Raw genomic sequence first — 20,679 nt, forward strand, 5'->3', positions numbered from 1 at the left:
AAAGGTCCACTTTTTTAATTTTTTTAAAAAACCAAATAAGCTCACACTTCGCACTTTACACTCATACCTTCGCTTGATCCATTTCTAGCTAAACCCCACCTGGTAAAATCGCTGAAAAACACCAGAAGACATGCCTAACATCAACAACAAAAAACCCTAAAATTTCCCGGTAGCTGGCTTGACCAACTGTTTGTCGATATGTCTGACAGAAAAATGAAAACGACCCCAGAAAACCAAAAAGAGAAAAAAAGAAGAAGCAAAGAACACGAAAAGGCAAAGCTAATCACTTTGCCATTCACGCGACTCGAATCCTGTATCATTAACGGCACCTGAAACCATGATGAAGGTGTAATGAAACTAAAGCATTAAAAAGAAATCAAAGCCAATGAAAAATAATACCCAGTTGACGTTCTCTCTCACCCTTTCGGAATGCCGGTATAGACAGCAGCAGGCTGTAATGCACACGAACAAGAACCCAAAGTCAGTACAGAGATTAAAATGAAAATAAAAATGTTAGCTTTATCTCTTTAAAAAAACATTCTTAGCAGCAAGCCAAGGTCTGTGTGTTTTTCAACAGAGTAAAAGATTACATGGAATTCAGATCCTCGGAAATTTCCCTTTCCCTTTACCTTTAAAACGTCGGGATCTGTTGCAGAGAGTCAAAAGGAAAGAACAGAAGTAGCTTATGTAATACTATAAAATATCGAACTTTTTTTTCTTCGAGAGAGTTATGAAAATGAAGAAGAACTGGTCTGGATATATAGCAGAAAATCGTGAGCTTTCCCCTTTCTTTTCCTTTTACTACAGTGTTTTGTGGGCCCCACAACCACCAAGACCAACGCTCAGGATGTCCGCCCTCTCTTTTCCCACTCGTTGAACTAGGTCGCGTGTGTTCTGGCGGACGTCGAGCGTTACTTAAAAAGGTGATTTTACCGTTTTCGCACGAGAATTTCATCCGGTCCCGGATGTTATGGGCTAAATGAGTAATTTAAAGTTAGCTGACGTGGGCCTGGGGCCACACGTGAGCGTGGACCTTGTGTTATGGTAAGATACCTTAATTGTGTAACGGCAGTCTCTGTTCTAACCAGATTTGAACGCCAACTCTATTCTTTTTGTCCTTTTGCTTGGACGGTTTTTTTTTCCTTTCAATTTTACAGATATTCTGATTATATCAAATATAATGACACTCTATAACACATAACATGTTTTATTATAACTTAAATGATAATATGGGTTCTAATAATGAATATTACCATATTTTATCATTGATAATAATAATTCGATTTATCATTTTAAAATAATTTTAATTTTAGACATATAATACGTGTCACGAAAATTAAAATAAACGTATGGAATTATTATAATAATAATAATATCGTTTATTATAACATCAATGGTTTGATTTATCAATCAGAATAATTATAAGATGATTGGATATACCGAAATATCTGGGACTAACGCGCTTGAAAAAGCTCTCTTTGTTACTGTGTGAAAACGTTAGATCATGTCACTATCTAGTCAAATTATAACGATCTTATTTATTGTATTTATTCGACCTCAATGATTGTTGTTTATAGACATGTAACACGTGTTATGAAAATTGAAATGTACATGAGAAACTATACTGATAAATATTGTTGTCGTTTACTATGACATCAATAATTTAATTTATCAATCAAAAAATTCTAAAATGATTGGATCTGTTGTAATAAATGGAGTTCACGCGCTTGAAAAGTTATTTTTGTTATTGAGTGAAAATGTTAGATCATGTTATTATCAAATCAAACTATAACGATCTTATTATTGTATTTATTCGACTCAATGATTGTTGTTTACATACATCTAACACGTGTTATGAAAATTGAAATGTACATGTGAAACTATACTGATAAATATTGTTGTCGTTTAATGTGACATCAATAATTTAATCTATCAATCGAAAGAATTCTAAAATGATTGGATCTGTTGTAATAAATGGAGTTCACATACTTGACAAAGTTATTTTTGTTACTGAGTGAAAACGTTAGATCATGTTATTATCAAGTCAAACTATAACGATAATATTTATTGTATTTATTCGACCTCAATGATTGTTATTTATAGACATGAAACACGTGTTATGAAATTGAAATGTATATGTAAAACTATATGATAAATATTGTTGTCGTTTATTGTGACGTCAATGATTTGATTTATCAATCGAAAGAATTCTAAAATGATTGGATCTATTGTAATAACTGGAGTTCCTACGCTTGAGAAAGTTATTTTTGTTACTGAGTGAAAATGTTAGATCACGTTATCATCAAGTCAAACTATAACGATCTTATTTATTGTATTTATTCGACCTCAATGATTGTTGTTTACCTATATCTAACACGTGTTATGAAAATTAAAATGTACATGTGAAATTGTACTGATAAATATTGTTGTTGTTTACTGTAACATCAATAATTTAATCTATCAATCGAAAGAGTTCTAAAAATAAATGGATCTGTTGTAATAACCGGAGTTCGCTTTAGAAAGTTCTCTTTGTTACTGAGTGAAAATGTTAGATCATGTTATCACCAAACAAAATTATAATGATCTTATTTGTTTTATTTATTCAACTTAAATGATTGTTTTTGTAGACATATAACACGGGATAGAGAACTTGAAATAACTCGGTCTTAAATGTTTAAAGAATTTCTCTCTATTACAGGTGAAATTAATAGATTTATCATCCAGATAAATTAAATTATAACGATCTTATTTATTCGACTTCAATGATTATTGTGTATAAACGAATAATAAATATTATTATTTTCATTTTTTGTGATAGTAATAATTTGATTTATCAATCAAATAAATTCTATGATAATTGGATCTATTAAAATAACCGCTTGAAAAAGAATATTAACATTAACTTAGATTATAACATTTAGTATTTAAACTATCAGTTTTTGGTCTGTTTTAGTAATTAAACGTTCAATTTTTTCAAAACCATACTCAATGTTTAACTTTTGTTTCATTTTAGTACCTCAAAGTTAAAAACTTAACGTATCTAGTATTTAAACTATCAATTTTGATTTGTTTTAGTACCTAAACTTTCAAAAAAAAAATTCAAAAATTGATGTTAAATTTTGAACATATGTACTAAAATGAAACAAAAACTAGATTTTAAATATTGTTTTAAAAAAATTAAAAAATTAATACTAAAACGGATCAAAATTGATAATTTATGTACTAAACACATAATTTAACTTAGATTATTATGCTTTTTCTATTGAATTTATTTGACCTCATAGTAATTATCATATGGTGGCATTGTAAATTATGATGGCAAGTGCACAAGCATTGGCATTGTGCCCATGCCAAGAGAAGGTATTGGACTACATATAAGTGCAACTTCATTATACAATAAAGGATTTATGATCCAACTCACCAAGTCATCCGTGATTCCAGTGAATTAGAGTCATAAATTTTAAAATAATTTCTAAATAATTATTCACTTCTTATTTACATGTAGGAAAAAGATAAAGATTCAAGTTGAAAAAAATATATATATGGACAAATATTATCGATTGAGGCCATGGAAGACGTGGTGAACTGGGTACCATCTAATAATTTATCCGGTTACCCTAGACATAGAATTGTTATTTAGTTAGTATTATTCTTCAACAAGGGGCTGTTTTATTTTTCCCAGGTTTGCTCGCACCCTTCAGCAGCAACTTCATAGGTATTTTTGTCCAAGATTCGAACGTGGAAACCCTCCGGAAACAGCAGTCCGGCTGGACCGCGTTTCCGTCCTTCGTCACCGTCCACCTAAACGCATGCCGTTGTAATTCGTGTGATGTTATTTCGAGTATAACGATCGAATATAGAATAATGTCTCTTGAATTATTCATTTTACCTGTGATTTGTGACCAAATGATGAAGAAGAAGAGCAATTTGGAGCTTTACGAATTCTGCCCCTGCACAAAGTCTCAAGCCACTACCAAACCCCATAAAGAACTTAGAACCTGGATTCATTTCTCGTCCCTGGTGTGTGCGTTGTGAATTAGTTTCGAAATCCGAATACAGTGAACCAAATTGTCTTCAAGTTAGGTCTCGTTTATCAACCGAATTACCTTCCATCGCCATGGATTGAATGTAAGTGGATCCTAGTATTTCGTAGAGTTCAAATGGACTGATGGTGTACAAGCCAAGATGATCCAAACTGCAGGAATTGTATATCCTGTACCACCCACAATTTAATATTCGGATTAATATTTGATGCATTCACTGTTAAATATAGATGAACTTGCTTGGAGGACTTAAACATGCCTTCGATTTCTATATCTTTGACCACTTTCCTGAAGATTGCAGGGACGATATTTCCGAGCCTGATGGTTTCATTGATAACCTGATGAGCAAAAAGTTATAAACTTTAACAAAATACCCTAATGAACGTGACTTGAAGCTCATCATATGTGTGAAAGTCATTGATTTATTTTCTTTCCAAGTGATGCTTGAACCCTTTGTTTGATCTCTTTCCCTTAAGATTGCTTCAAGTTCTTGATGGTGAAAGAGACATGCGTGTCAACTCAATACAAGTATCGATGGATCGAGTAATTCGTTCGAAGACTTACGGTTAGCTCAGCTAATGCTAGGGGGTTGCTCCGAAGATACTATCATACTTGAGAGCTAACACAACAGCAGAAGATGCAGATTCGAAAGCAGCGAAAGGGAGAGCAAACAGCAAATCCAACGCCGTCTATTCTGATAGGATGCTGCCGGGTTTGCTCATTTCTTCCACTATCGTATCGAGAAAATCTCGGTCTTGTTTATCCGGCAACGACGCTAGACGCCGGTCGTGCAACATACTTTTCACCAACTTCATTGCTTTGTTGCGGCCCTGTAAACATTGCCAGTAAGCAGTTCCGGGGATGTTTAGAGGAAATGAGATTAAACCCTCTATGAAAGCTGAATAGCATCCTCTTAGCTTCTCAGCAGACCTTGACTCCTCGCAACCGAATAGCTTCTTCACTGTAAAATCATATACCATCTGTCTGTTGAAAGTATTAAAATGGTTTTCAAGTTTGGTAACCAACTTTGAAAAAATGGTTTTCAAAGTTTGGTAAATGTTTCTTTGAAAATGGTTTTCAAAGTTTGGTAAATATTTCTTTGAAAAATAGTTTTTCAAAGTTTGGTAGATGTTTGTTGAAAAATGATAATGGGATAATCACAATTAATCCCTAGGTTTTAGGGTATTTACAAGATTAAGTCCTTAAGTTTCAACTATAAATACCCTAGCTCATTTAGCTTCAAAACTATCTCAAAAATCATTTCTTTCTCCCAATACTAGAGAGTTTTCTTGTGAGTAGTGAGTGTTTTGTAAACACCTGTAAATTTTCTCTCTTAGTAAAAGATCTGCAGCAGTCCGGAGACGTAAGCACAATTGGCTGAACTCCGTTATCAATTTCAGGTATTATTTTTCCGCTTTTATTTCGTATTCTCACTAATCTGGTAATAGGGAAATTACTTGTACTTGGTTTATTTCCCAAAAACTGGTAATCAGAGCTTTTGGGTTGTGAATTTTGTCAATTTTTTGCGAGGTTACTATTCGGGTTACTATTCATGTGAATAGTGAATTTGTGAATAGTGAAATTCGATCGGCGATACGATTTGTCGACGGAGGTGTTCTAATACACGGCGGTTCGCAAAAATTGTCAGAAATGATCCAAACGAAGCCAGATTCGAGTGGGAGCGATGGCTGCAGACGAAGGGAAGGTGAAAATTGAAAAGTTCGATGGTGCGGACTTTGGATTTTGGAAGATGCAAATTGAAGATTTTCTATACTAGAAAAATCTATATTAACCCCTCTCAGGAAAACAACCAGAGGGCATGAAGAATGAAGACTGGCCTCTTCTCGACAAACAAGCCCTCGGAGTTATCCGACTGACGTTATCCCGCAATGTTGATTTCAACATAGCAAAGGAAAAGACCACGGCGGGTCTTATGACGGCTCTCTCCACTATGTATGAGAAGCCATCGGCCTCAAACAAAGTTTATTTGATGAGGCAATTATTCAATTTGCGGATGACAGAAGGGGCATCGGTGGCACAACACCTAAATGAACTCAACACAATCACAACTCAGTTGAGTTCAGTGGAAATTGAATTTGATGATGAAGTTCGAGCTTTAATTCTCTTATCATCTTTACCAGACAGTTGGAATGCTACTGTTACAGCAGTCAGCAGTTCGTCGGGAAACAACAAATTAAAATTCGACGATGTTCGGGATCTGGTACTGAGCGAAGAAATTCGACGGAGAGAATCGGGTGAAGCATCAACCTCCTCAGCCTTGCACACGGAGTCCAGAGGGAGAACTTCAGAAAGAAATTCAAATCGTGGCAGATCGAAATCCAGAAGGGGAAAATCAAGAACAGGAAATAAAGATTTTACCTGTTATAATTGCGGCAAGAAGGGCCACTTCAAAAGAGATTGCCGAGCACCGAAGAAAAATACCGGCGCACAGGAATCTGCCAACATGACGGAGGAGACATGTGATGCCATGATTTTAAGCGTTAACAGTCCGATTGAATCATGGATTTTGGATTCAGGGGCATCTTTCCACTCCACGCCATGCCAAGAAATCATGGAGAACTATATCAGTGGTGATTTTGGGAAGGTTCATCTTGCTGATGATGAAACCTTGAAGATCATCGGAAAAGGAGACATCCGACTAAAGCTGCCAAACTAGACCACCTGGAAGCTAACAGGAGTGAGACATATTCCTGGTCTCAAAAGAAATTTGATTTCTGTAGGACAGCTTGATGGAGAAGGATACAGTACAACCTTTTCAGGTTGTGAATGGAAGATTACCAAAGAAGCACTCGTCATTGCTCGTGGTAAGAAGACTGGTACTCTCTATGTAACCTCAAATTTAGAGGATATCATTGCAGTAGAAGATGCTGATGGAAAATCAAACCTATGGCACCAAAGGCTTGGCCATATGAGCGAGAAAGGGATGAAGACACTTTTGTCAAAGGGGGAGCTTCCGGATCTAAAGAATGTAGATGTCGGACTATGCGAGGATTGCATCTTTGGCAAATAAAGAAAGTCAGCTTTGCAAAGATTGGTAAGACACCCAAGGCTGAAAAGTTAGAGTTAGTTCATACTGATGTATGGGGACCATCTCCATTTCCATCTCTTGCAGGCTCATTATATTATGTCACCTTCATCGATGATTCTACAAGGAAGGTGTGTGTTTATTTTCTGAAGAAAAAATCAGAAGTCTTTGATACCTTCAGAAAATGGAAGGCTATGGTGGAAAATGAGAATGGTATGAAAGTCAAGCGGTTGAGGTCTGACAATGGAGGAGAGTACAGAAATAGGAGATTCAGAGATTTTTGCGCAAACAATGGGATCAAGATGGAGACAACAGTTCCCATGACACCGCAGCAGAATGGCGTAGCAGAGTGCATGAACAGAACTCTGAATGAACGTGCCAGAAGCATGAGGATACATGCCGGATTGCCCAAATTTCTATGGGTTGAAGCTATTAACACTGCAGCTTACCTGATCAACCGTGGGCCCTCAGTTCCTTTGGATGGCAGAATATCAGAGGAAGTTTGGAGCAAGAAAGAAATAAACCTTTCACACTTAAGAGTGTTTGGTTGTATTTCTTATGTACACATAGACTCTGCTGAAAGAAGTAAACTTGATGCTAAGTCCAACAAATGTGCCTTTGTTGGTTACGGTGGTGATGAGTTCGGTTACCGGTTTTGAGACTATGAAAATCAGAAGATCATTAGAAGCAGAGATGTCATTTTCAATGAGAATGTGATGTACAAAGACAGGTCAACTGTAGAATCAAGCAGCTCCAATACCAAAGCTGAAACAAAGGAATTTGCTGAGTTTGAGGAGATTTCTGGAAATGATGTTCAGATCAGTCCTGAAGCAGTTCAAGAAGAACCAGGCACACCGGAACTAAGACGCTCCTCCAGAATTCCTAAACCAACCCAACGGTATTCTCCTTCTTTGCACTACTTGTTGCTGACTGACAATGGTGAACCAGAGTGCTATGATGAAGCAATGCAAGTGGAGGATTCAGTCAAGTGGGAGTCTTCCATGAAAGATGAGATGGACTCACTTTTGTCAAATCAGACGTGGGAATTAGCTGAATTACCACCAGGCAAGAAAGCGCGTCACAACAAGTGGATTTACAGGATCAAAGAAGAGCACGATGGGAGAAAACACTACAAAGCAAGATTGGTTGTCAAAGGTTTTCAGCAAAAATAAGGTATTGACTACAATGAAATTTTCTCTCCAGTCGTGAAACTGTCTACAATCAGACTGGTGTTGAAAATTGTAGCTGCAGAGAATTTACATCTTGAGCAGTTAGATGTAAAGACAGCTTTCCTTCACAGTGATTTGGAGGAAGAAATCTATATGAGGCAGCCAGAAGGCTTCATAGAGGCAGACAAGAAAATATGCAGGTTGAAGAAGAGCTTGTATGGTTTAAAACAAGCTCCTAGACAGTGGTACAAGAAGTTTGATAGTTTCATGAGTAGTAGTGGTTTTACCAGATGCCAAGCAGGTCATTGTTGCTACATCAAGAGGTTCGACAATAGCTTCATTATTTTATTGTTGTACGTTGATGACATGCTCGTTGCAGGCTCAGACATGCAAGAGATTATAAACTTGAAGCAAAAATTGTCAAAGCAGTTTGCTATGAAGGATCTGGGAGCTGCAAAGCAGATTCTTGGGATGAGGATCAAGAGAGACACAAAGTCAGGGACTTTGATATTATACAGGCTGAGTACATCAACAAAGTACTCTCCAGGTTCAACATGCAAGATGCTAAACCAGTAAGTACACCTTTAGGTGTTCATTTCAGACTCTCCAAAGAACAGTCACCAAAGACGGAGGAAGAACGTGCACACATGGTGAAGGTGTCGTACGCCTCAACGATTGGAAGTCTGATGTATGCCATGGTTTGTACCAGACCAAATATTGCTCAAGCAGTGGGAGCTGTTAGCAGGTACATGAATAATCCGGGCAAGGTACACTGGGAAGTAGTCAAATGGATCCTTAGATATCTACGGGGTACCACAAACAAAGCACTTTGTTTCAAAGGTGGAGATATGATACTGACAGGCTATGTAGATGCTGACTTAGCCGGAAATGTTGACATTAGAAGGAGTACTACAGGGTATGTCTATACTCTAAGAGGAACCGCGGTGAGTTGGGTTTCTCAACTACAGAAGATAGTTGCTTTATCCACAACTGAAGCAGAATATGTCGCTATTACGGAAGCTAGCAAGGAGATGGTTTGGCTCCAAAGTTTCTTGGAAGAGTTAGGCAAGAAACAAGAAAACAATGTCTTGTATTGCGAGAGTCAAAGTGCTATACATCTAGCAAAGAATCCGTCTTTTCATTCCAGGACAAAGCACATACAATTGCGATATCATTTTATCCGGTCTCTTCTGGAAGATGAGATTTTGAAACTTGAAAAGATCAGTGGAGCTCAAAATCCGGCAGATATGTTGACAAAGACGGTGACTACAGACAAACTGAAGTTGTGTTCAACTTCAGTTGGCATGCTAGAGTAACAAGACTAGAAAAGCTGTTGCATTGATCGAGGTATGAAGACAGATTAAAATCAGTCTTCAAGTGGGATTTTGTTGAAAGTATTAAAATGGTTTTCAAGTTTGGTAACCAACTTTGAAAAAATGGTTTTCAAAGTTTGGTAAATGTTTCTTTGAAAATAGTTTTCAAAGTTTGGTAAATGTTTCTTTGAAAAATAGTTTTTCAAAGTTTGGTAGATGTTTGTTGAAAAATGATAATGGGATAATCACAATTAATCCCTAGGTTTTAGGATATTTACAAGATTAAGTCCTTAAGTTTCAACTATAAATACCCTAGCTCATTTAGCTTCAAAACCATCCCAAAAATCATTTCTTTCTCCCAATACTAGAGAGTTTTCTTGTGAGTAGTGAGTGTTTTGTAAACACCTGTAAATTTTCTCTCTTAGTAAAAGATCTGCAGCAGTCCGGAGACGTAAGCACAATTGGCTGAACTCCGTTATCAATTTCGGGTATTATTTTTCCGCTTTTATTTCGTATTCTCACTAATCTGGTAATAGGAAAATTACTTGTACTTGGTTTATTTCCCAACACTGTCTAGTAAAGGGATAAATCGTCAAATGCACAAAGAGTATAGGGACTAAGAGCATAATTAGAAAGCAAAGTTATACGTTCGATATGGCCTGTTTCAGTTCAACTAAAGGTTGGGTAGACCACAGCTGCAGATGCTTGATGGTTAGTTCGTTTAGTTCCGAAAGATGTTTTTCTTTTAGGGTTTCGGAGCCAAACATGTTTAAAACCAAATTTCTGAGGTACTTGTGCAGGAATCCATGACTGGATAACACATTTTCCTTCTCGACAATATCATCAAAGCTGTCCGTGTACCAGCTTTGAACCAGCTTCTCTTCTTGTTGGAAAATGAAGCGATTGACATCGGGATCAGTGGACACAACGATCTTCCGACCAACCAGGCTTGTTCGGAACAAAGAACCGTACCTGAAGATATCGAACTCGAACAAGTTAAGACGTACGATGATGTTAATTAGACGTAGATCACATGTTCATATGATTAAATTGAGCGTTAGCAGTATACCTTTCCATCATCCTTTTGATGAAAGAAGAAATGTCGGAGGTGGTGTAAGGAGCAAAGAACTGAAATGACTCTCCGATGACCGGTAAACCCATGGAACCTGGTGGGAGCTTGCCATTGCACCTCGGGTTCTTCCAGTGGTAAATCCATAACAAAATGACTAAAAAGAACACTATCATGCAAAGCAGGGAATAGGCCATTTTGGTAGCAACGACAACGAAATACGAATGGAACAGGCACAGCTGCATATATAGCATTGGATTGCAGACAGTGTGACATGAGGGCTTACGGCATTCATCGTTGTCTTTTGTCCGAGCATGCAAAGGTTGAAGGCTGACGTGGAATTTCGATTTTTGTCACCGGCGGCTGGGGGGAAATGGAGATGTTTGAGTGGACCGTATACCTTGATCCAAGTTACAACTGGTATATAAGATTAACTAGTCCAAGCTTCACTATTGGCATTAGTAGGGTTAGATATAAGTCTAATAAATTTTCTATTGTAGTTCAAAGTTTGGATTTGACCGATAATTTGTTTCAAAAAATAAAGAACATACTAAACAATACCATGACTAATTATATGTTAAACAGAAACAACTAATATTATTAAAAAAATAAAATATTCAAAATTACAATAAGAGTTTACAATTATCATCGTAAACTAAATATATAATTTGGATATTTTTCTATAACATTGAAATTAGTTACTTCAGATCATATAAGTATCATATATATATATGGAAAAGGTTAAAAATCCAATCAAAAGATTCGAACAAAAAATAGATACGAACAAATCTGACTGCATTAGCAAACAAATCACAAAAGAGAATTAAGCTATTGAAAGACCACTGAGAACTGCAAATCACAGCATCGTGAGAAACTATCTACGAACACAAAATCGCATATCCAAATTCGATCTGAGAGTCCATAGTAGGAAAGATCAACATGATTACAAAATAAATATCATTTTGATCAGTCGTAACAATCATTTGACTACTTGCATTTAAAAAATCTTTACCAACTCAAAATAACTTAATTTTTAAGCTAAAAACTCGCACTGACCGAACCCAATATAAACAAATATATATAAATTCTCATTTTTTAGGTAAAATGATTATCTAATTCAAAAAATATAAATAGATGAGTATTATAGTAATGATCTTTAAATATGTAAAAGTCAATTAAATTATTATTCACATATCACGTATTTTTTATTATAAAACCGAAATCTAACCCTATTTTATCCTTCTAAAATTTCGATCAGACTTAGTTTAGATTCGAATTAAAAAGATAATATTATAAAATCAAATTGATTCAACTCAATCAAATTAGGGTTAAATATTAAATTTTGAGCATGATTCCAACTACTAAAGTTAGTCTATTCAAGCTAACTTATCGCAGCAACTTTTACTTGATCTAGATCTCTGAACAGTCAAGAAAAGAAACAAGGAGTATACTAAATTATCAAGGACTTGAATCAGAACTCTTTGCTCTAAAATGCATGCCATTTTCCCGCCATAAACAAGCAGCACACTATTTGATTTGGGTGATTAAATATTATTACGTTAACTTTTATGCAAGCTGATCGAGATAATGGAAGACTGATTGGAATCTGAAAACAACACAAGCATTTTGTCAGCTCGTTCGACTCGATACATATTAGTGAAAAAAAGAACAGGATAGTTGTCAGTTAGCACAATAGAGAGGTGGGAGATTGCATTGAGATGGAAGCTGTAAAGCCAGCCTGAGAGTGCTGCAGAGGCAGTCATGCTGCACGGATTGGAGTGCACCACAGCACTGAGGACTCGGATCTGTCTCGATGGCACCGGGCACCACAAAGGGTCTGCACAAATTCAGGCCCAGCAGCTGAGTCGTGCAGCTCATCTGCGCCTTACCCGTCGCCACTATGACCGGCAACAACACTACTAGTACAGCAGCTTGGGAACTGAGAGATACTACTGACTTCACAATTGCCATGTCTGGGGATTTTAGACCATTTATAGTTGTGGATTTGGATGCTAACAGCCACAGTAATCTATTGCGTGAGGTTTTAGACACATCACAGTTATTGTTGTGTTCAGGGTAGGTGAAGGTGAAACATTATATTTCTAGCGGCGGCCACTATCAAATTTGGGTAAAGTACACAAATGTTGTCCCGAATATAGGACAATATTTTATTAAGTCTCTCGACTATTAAAATTTATAAATGGTCATTTGACTATCGGATGTTACTTTTTGTAGTGCATCGACTATAAAAAGTTATAAAATGGTCACTCTACTATTTCATATGTTTCAAACACGTCATTTTTTGTCAAAAATTTGATGGCAATCTGAGTTGGACGTGAACATGTTGACTATGATATGATAGTCGTTTGAGATTTTAGGATTAGATTTTATCATATCTCAGTCAACATACTAACGTCCAAATCAACTTGACATCATTTTTTAACAAAAAGGACAAATTTGGAACATATGAAATAGTCAGGTGATCGTTTTGTAACTTTTAATAGTCGAGGGACTCAACAAAGCAATATCCTATAATCAAATGACCATTTTGTAACTTTTAATAGTCAATAAACTCAATAAAACATTATCCTATTGTCCGTAGATCATTTGTATACTTTACCCTCAAATTTTTTATTCATTTTTTATAACTATAGGTACCGGTCAATTTGATTCATTATAATAAGATTAATTTATTTTATTTACATCGTGAAGATTCGAATTTTGAATATTATTTAGAGTATTTAACGTCTTATTCTTCTAGGCTAACATATTATTGGTATTTTTATTTTTTTATTTAGTGAGTTTAATTTATTTATATGTAATTATATTCTATTAACCAAAAATGTATAACAAATTAAAATTTATAGTAATTAGACTTAATAATTACCTTAAACAGTTATTTTATAGAAAATTTTATGTGATTATTTCAACATAACCTAAGTTTGGGCCAAATAATGCGTTGAGATTTGGACACCTTCAACGATTAAATTTGTATAGGAATATGATTCCTAGATGCATATGTTTGAACTCTAATTTATGCATAATTCAAGATTGATGTGTTTAATTCTTTGCATACCGAATGCGATAAGAAACCATCGAGGTTAGTTCAAGTAATAAATAATTTAATATCGTTTAAGTAATGTTTTAAGTTCGAGTTCTTGTGTATGCAGAAAAACTTCGTTAGGAGATCAATCTAGATTAGTCAAGACGAAACTCTAAAATCGAAAGGGCAACAAAATGTAATCGAATATTTAAGAGATATCCGATCTATTGATCAACTAATCTAGATTGGGTACTGTAGAAGCAATGGTAACTCTCCCAACCTAATTTCCTTCATTCATAATTACTAGAATTCAAACCTCTGACCTTGGTTAAATGATCTAGTGATTCATCCCACGAGACCAACTGATTCTTAGTACAAAGTTTAATTTTCGAAAAGCAAAAACATGTTGGCAAACATGTTCATCCCACGAGACCAATTGATTCTTAGTACAAATGTTTACCCTCCTAGTATTTTTTGTATTTGAACTCAAAATTTTAAAAAAAATACAATAATTATTTTACTATCACAAATTCTGGGTCTTATTTATATTGCATTGCTGAGTCAGTGCCAGGTCAAGGGCTGTATCCTCAATGATATTACTGTTGATGAACATGATGGTTTGCGGTGGCGGTAATTCGGTTCATTTTATAAGGACTAGGATGGCCCCTAGGTCTGGGACCAGCCCCATGTCTTTTCTTTCATTAACCGAAATAATTTTTTGGGTTTCATTTAAATTATTATTATTATACTATATTTAAATTATTCATAATCTTCAAATTCATAAGATAATTGTGATTTTTTTAAAATTTAAAACTATCTACTTATCATAGATAAAATAATAAAGGGTAAAGTATAAAAATGATCTCCAATTATAGGATATTATTAAGTTTTTCGACTATTAAAAATTATAAAATATTCATTTGACTATAGAGAGTTGCTTTATTGAGTCCCTCGACTGTTGAAATTACAAAATGATCATCTGACTATTCATTATGTTCCAAACTCATTTTTTTGTCAAAAAATTGATGACATTTTGAGTTGAATGTTAACATGCTGACTATGATATGATAAAGTTTGATCTCAAAATCTCAAATGATTATTATATCTCAGTCATCATGTTAACGTTCAGCTTAGACAATAGTTATTTTTTTAACAACAAAAAAATGACGCGTTTGGAACATAATGAATAGTTAAGGGACTCAATAAAGCAAAACTCTATAGTCGGAGGACTATTTTATAACTTTTAATAGTCGAAAGACTTAATAAAATGGTATCCTATAGTCGGGGACCATTTGTGTACTTTATCCAATAATAAATGATTATATAAATTGCTCATCAATAATAGAAAGAATGTGTCAAAAACACATTCGGCTTTCCATTATTTGCTTGGGTAAATTATACATTTAATATATAAACTATCAGTTTTGGTCTATTTTAATATCTAAATTTTCAACTTTTTTAAAATAATACCTAAAGTTTAGTTTTTATTTCATTTTAATACCAACCATTAAAACCTTTACTTTTGTTTCATTTTAGTATCCCGTTTAAAATTTAGCGTTAAGTTTTGAAAAAATTGAAAAAATTAGGTACTAAAACGGGTCAAAACTAATATTTTAGGTAATAAACGCATTACATTTTTAATGGTGGGTGTTAAAATGAAATGAAAACTAACGTTAGATATGGTTTTGAAAATTTTTAAGGTTTATGTATTAAAACGGACTAAAATTGACAGTTTAGGTATTGAATATGTAATTTTCCCTATTTACTTTCTGGTGCATTTGGTGACTAAAATGAGCCCATGATACTCGACATGAATTTCACCCATGCTATAATATGATGAGAAGCAGGTACAACCAATGACATGTAGACATTTGGGCAGTTGAACCCATTATTAATTAATAGAAAGAAAGCTTATTGATTTTATAAAATATCATGTCAGGGAACGCATGGGTATTTTTAAATACCGAATTCATGTGCTTAAGTCAAGCCTAACCCATTAATTAATGCGTTTTATTTGGATTTAGATGATCTTATAAAGCTCTATTTTTATCATTGTGTCGTTTTACCACTCAATAATACAACATCTCAATTAAAGTCAGTTGTTTCATTTAATAATTTGGAGGATGTGCCGAAAGGTTGCCTACCGGCCCATATGCCCATGCCCAGGAGAGCATGACGATCTCTCTTAATTAATTGAATTAGCAATTATATATACATAGATAGGGATGATAGATAGATACAATATTGTGCATTTTACAATATTAAGATTTTATAAGACATAACTTGTAATTTAACCAAATGTAGGGGTATAAACATTTTTAAAATTGAAGACCGTCGCTTATGTAATCTGTGAGGTTGTTGTCGGACGGGTATGAGTGGATACAAACACGTAGGGATGTGCATGGGTCGAGTTGGGTCGGGTTTTTGGTCCACTTGACCCGACCCGAGAACAATGACTTCTCTACTTAAAATTTGACCCGACCCGCATAATATATATACCCTCCACTCGACCCGAACCGACCTGTTTTTTTTTTAAATAAAATCCGAATTCCGACCCGACCCGAAATAATAATAAAAATATTATTTTTATTCAATAAAAATAATAATTTAATTAAAAAATAATATATAGAGGGGTATTATTGTAATTATTCCTAAATATATAAAATAAAATTATATTTTTTCTGGATCAGGTCAGGTCTGGTATTTTTCACCATAAATCCGAATCTGACCCGACCTTAACCCGAATTTTAAAAAAACCCTGACCTGATCGGGTCGGGTCGAAACCCGTCAGGTTCGAGTCCTATGCCCATCCCTACAAGCACGTATGAGATGGGTGGTGGGTATCCAGTTAGATATTGGGTGTGTGAATAGATTTGAGAATGTACTTGCGTTAACAGATATAAATTTAAAAATTTTACCTGTCGTAGATGATAGGTAGGTGGTGAATATAAAGATACTAGATCGATATGAGGATGAAAGAAGGAGTATCCACACCTGCTCCGTCCATTGTCATCCCCGACTAAACATCTATATTTAGCTATGTTTTTTATGGGATATTTCTATTATATCAATTAAGATTCATATTATATCCCTTGTAACGTTTTATTATTAAAAAAAATTGTATCTGAAAGTCATCTATAAAACATTTATAACAATTAGTTTAATATGACCCAATGAATCCACGTATCAAGATAAAACTTTGAAATCTCCGTTGAAAGAATTATTCATCGAAATTGGATGTGCGACGAAAATCGGTCTAAATTAACTAAAATAAAACTTTGAAATAAGAGCGCAACAGAAAAAATGGTAAATTATCCGTTATATAACAATTAATTATTGTTGAAATTTCTAGAATTGACTTTATCAATATTAGAAAAACTAAATAAAATAAATTATAATTCAGTCAGAAATATCAAACTGATGACATGGACAGACGGCTGAGCATACACTGAAAAAATAACATATAGTTTCCAAGTTTTGAGCCAATTTAATTATTGGCTGTTTTGGGAATACAAATATATATACGGTTTGTATTTCATGTTGAGATGACCATAGATCAAGTTGTCTGATTAAATTTTTTATTCATTTGTAAGAATAAATTTATTTTAGTAATTAAAAAAATTGTTGTCGTTCTTAGAAAGTATGAGTTCGAGTACTAACGATTATATTAAGGTGATTGAACATTCATGGTCAAATGATTAAGAGTATTTAGAACATATATTACTTTCTAATCATCTAAATTAACTCAAATGCAAAACATTTTCATATAATGTGATATTTGATTTGATTTTTTAATAAAAAAATCATCTTTTAATATATTTAATACATATATTATACTAAAATAAAACAAATATTTTTTAAAATTTTAAATCAAAATTAAAACGATAAAAAATTGGTAAAAAGGCATTAGAGGTCCTTGTGCTTTTGAAAAAGAATCAATGTGACCCTCCAACTCAGAAAACAAACCCAATGTAGCCCTTTAACCAACATTTTTCATCGTTTAACTGTTACGGTGCTGACGTGGTAGTTCACAGTATTGACGTGACAGTCCATCTGCCACATTTGAGTTAACAATTTAGTCAATTTATCATGTTATTTATCACGTTATCAACTACCACAAACTATCACAACATACTATGGACTACTACATCAACACCACAATGGTCAACGACGAAAAACGTTGGTCAAAATGCCATGTCAGATTTATTTTATGAGTTTAAGGATTAAAATGAGAGAAAACATAATATGAGGGTTACATTATTTTTTCTTAAAGTACAGGGACCTTTGATGTATTTTTGCCTTAAAAATTTAACCTAATCGGTCTGATTATCATCTGGAATGTATGTATATATTCCATGCACACTCATAAACGTACCCTTTTCACCTTTGTCAAGTGGAGAATATTAAACATTGGGCTTCATACCCCAAAGTCTCCAAAAACCAAAACCTTTTGATTTGCTAGAAAACCCTCTTTCTCTCTCCCTTGAACATGAAGAAACTGGTGCCCTCTCCTTTGATTTCTCCCCTTGTTTCCTGCTTCATTCACCATCTCCTCCTCTACCTTCAAACCCTTCCTTGAGCCACAAACAACCCTTGCTTTCCATTTTCCTTCACCTCTAGTGTGTTCCTCTTTGGTTTTTATGGGGGCTGGTGTATCTGGCCTTTCAGCTGCAGATTCTCAGTTCAAGACCGGTCTTAACGATGTGCCTGAAGGTTGTATATCGTCCATATATATGTACTTGGATCCGCCGGAGATTTGCAAACTGGCGAGGCTGAACAGGGCTTTCCGTCGAGCTTCGTTGGCTGATTTCGTGTGGGAAACGAAGCTGCCGTCGAATCACGGGTACCTGGTGAAGGAAGTTCTCGGTCAAACCCTGGACTCTTTGTGCAAGAAAGAGACTTTCGCTAAACTGTGCAGGCCTAATCGTTTTGATGGTGGCACCAAGGTATAGCTTTCTCTTTTTCTTCTTTGATTGTTGATAGATCAAAACCTGTAAAAAAACCCCAGAAAGAAGAAGAAGAAGAAGAAGAAACTTTTGTGAGTAAAATGGACTTTGTTTTCTGCAGGAAGTGTGGTTGGACAAACAGAGCGGTAAGCTTTGCATGTCGGTATCGGCCAAGGCGCTGAAAATAACAGGGATCGATGATCGGAGATATTGGAATCACATTCCGACAGAAGAATCCAGGTAATACAATAGTGTTACTTTCTCCTTCTTGATGTCCCATGCTAAATTGCCATGGAACATGACATTGTTGATGTCTGGTTGGTGCTAATGTTATTCAAGATATAGGACGAATTAGAGTTGTTCATAGATCGAATCTCGATTTTTTTTAAATAAATCTGTTCAAACCCCTGGATTGAAACCCAGTAACTCAAGGAATAACAATAATTTCTTTTAACACTGAGTTGGTTTGATTAAATCTTAAAACTTGCAACTTGCACTTTAGACCCTAAAATAAACTAAAACCAAGTTGAATGGTTATGCGTTTTAATTCACTAAAATATACTAAAACCAAATGAAAATTACGGCCACATTTTATTAATCCCTACAAGCTTGTATAACCAGCATTGTCGACAATTTAAATGAAGAGTTAATTTAGACACTAAATGTATTTGTTATACACGTGTAGGTTCGAGACCGTGGCGTATCTTCAACAAATATGGTGGTTTGAAGTGGTCGGAGAATTAGAGTTCGAGTTTTCACCCGGATCATACAGTTTATTTTTCCGGTTGCATCTAGGTAAACCGTCGAGAAGATTCGGCCGACGGACGTGCAACATCAACCAAGTTCACGGGTGGAACATCAAGCCCGTCCGCTTCCAACTCTCGACATCGACGGGCCAGGAAGTCTCGTCCGAGTGCTACCTGTATGATTCCGGGAAATGGGTTTATTACCATGTGGGCGATTTCATCGTCACCGGCGACTCGAATTCTCCGACTAAAATTAAGTTCTCAATGATGCAGATCGATTGTACACACACCAAAGGAGGTCTTTGTGTAGATTCTGTGTCGATATGTCCTAGTGGATTTAGACAAATGAGTTTTAAGTAATTAAGTCGGAAGATACTGATTGATTACATCAAAAAATTGTTTTTTTACAAGGATATAATTTGTACGTGTTTAATCAAAGTTTCGGATTCAAGTCCTTTTATATATATATATATATATAGAAAATCTTTGTTACGAGATTTACTCACTAAAATCATTGTGTGACACGGGTCCAAATTAATCAGGAAAAAAATACAATTATTACTAATTGAATTATATAAATATAGCAAAGATAAATTTAATGGATTGGATCTGAAATGGACACAGTTGGGCTGTATCGTCGGTGAGAAACAATTGTGACGTTGGCGTTCTTATCTGCACAATTACGGCTCGCCCCATCATTGTGTGTTTGATTTTAGGGTAAGTATATAAATAGTCTTCGATTATAAGGTATTATTTTATTAAGTGCATCAATCATTACAAATTTTAAAATGATCCTTCAACTATAGAGTGTTGTTTTATCGAGTTCTTTGACTATTAAAAGTTACAAAATAGTCAATAGTCCATTAATTATGTTCCAAATTCGTCATTTTTCGTAAAAAAATATTGACGGTCGTCTAAACTTGACGTTAACATGATGACTTAAATATGATAGTTATTTGAGATTTTAAGATCATATTTTATCATATCATAGTCAGTAAGTTAATATTGAATTCAGAATGTCGTAATTTTTTAACGAAAATGTTAATTTTAGAACATAATATAAATAGTTGGATAAATTTTTTATAACTTTTAATAATAATAATACCGAGTGTTTTATTTCAGGCTTAATCAAAATTAGTATATCTATTTCTAAATACGTAAAATCTGGTCGAGCCTTGTGCAGTATTTCACATGTTCAAGTCTTCGGGCGGCCGCTTTTACCAAGATTTGATATAGAGAGCTCGATTCAACAGGGAGGTGTGCTTTGAAGTACATGCCTGAAACAGAGAATTGTATGCTTTCCT

General features: G+C 34.8%; 2 protein-coding genes and 1 pseudogene across 2 annotated transcripts; 1 reads left to right on the forward strand and 2 right to left on the reverse strand.

Moving 5' to 3' along the window:
* Positions 1-279: 279 nt before the first annotated feature.
* LOC120125925 lies at positions 280-10,837 on the reverse strand (annotated as a pseudogene).
* A 1,481-nt stretch (positions 10,838-12,318) lies between these two features.
* LOC120125921 (protein 108-like) lies at positions 12,319-12,611 on the reverse strand. The gene has a single exon (XM_039144238.1). The coding sequence runs from the start codon at positions 12,609-12,611 to the stop codon at positions 12,321-12,323; it is 291 nt and encodes a 96-aa protein (XP_039000169.1). The 3' UTR covers positions 12,319-12,320.
* Positions 12,612-18,111: 5,500 nt separating this feature from the next.
* On the forward strand, positions 18,112-19,765 carry LOC120125918 (F-box protein PP2-A14-like). Its single transcript, XM_039144237.1, has 3 exons — positions 18,112-18,629; positions 18,751-18,869; positions 19,315-19,765. Exons 1-3 carry the CDS (start codon positions 18,324-18,326, stop codon positions 19,733-19,735), a joined length of 846 nt encoding a protein of 281 aa, XP_039000168.1. The 5' UTR covers positions 18,112-18,323; the 3' UTR covers positions 19,736-19,765.
* The last annotated feature ends 914 nt before the right edge of the window (positions 19,766-20,679 follow it).

The sequence above is a fragment of the Hibiscus syriacus genome, unplaced genomic scaffold (assembly GCF_006381635.1).
Source record: "Hibiscus syriacus cultivar Baekdansim isolate YM2019G1 unplaced genomic scaffold, ASM638163v2 tig00110447_pilon, whole genome shotgun sequence".
In the NCBI taxonomy this organism is placed as follows: Eukaryota; Viridiplantae; Streptophyta; class Magnoliopsida; order Malvales; family Malvaceae; genus Hibiscus; species Hibiscus syriacus.

What these genes read in the sequence shown, in the direction of transcription:
- LOC120125921 (XM_039144238.1), bottom strand. Translation starts at nt 12,611, where the DNA reads ATGGCAATTGTGAAGTCAGTAGTATCTCTCAGTTCCCAAGCTGCTGTA.
- LOC120125918 (XM_039144237.1), top strand. Translation starts at nt 18,324, where the DNA reads ATGGGGGCTGGTGTATCTGGCCTTTCAGCTGCAGATTCTCAGTTCAAG. An exon ending in GTTTTGATGGTGGCACCAAG is followed by an intron (nt 18,630 to 18,750) that starts GTATAGCTTTCT and finishes TGTTTTCTGCAG; the next exon opens with GAAGTGTGGTTGGACAAACA. An exon ending in ATTCCGACAGAAGAATCCAG is followed by an intron (nt 18,870 to 19,314) that starts GTAATACAATAG and finishes ATACACGTGTAG; the next exon opens with GTTCGAGACCGTGGCGTATC.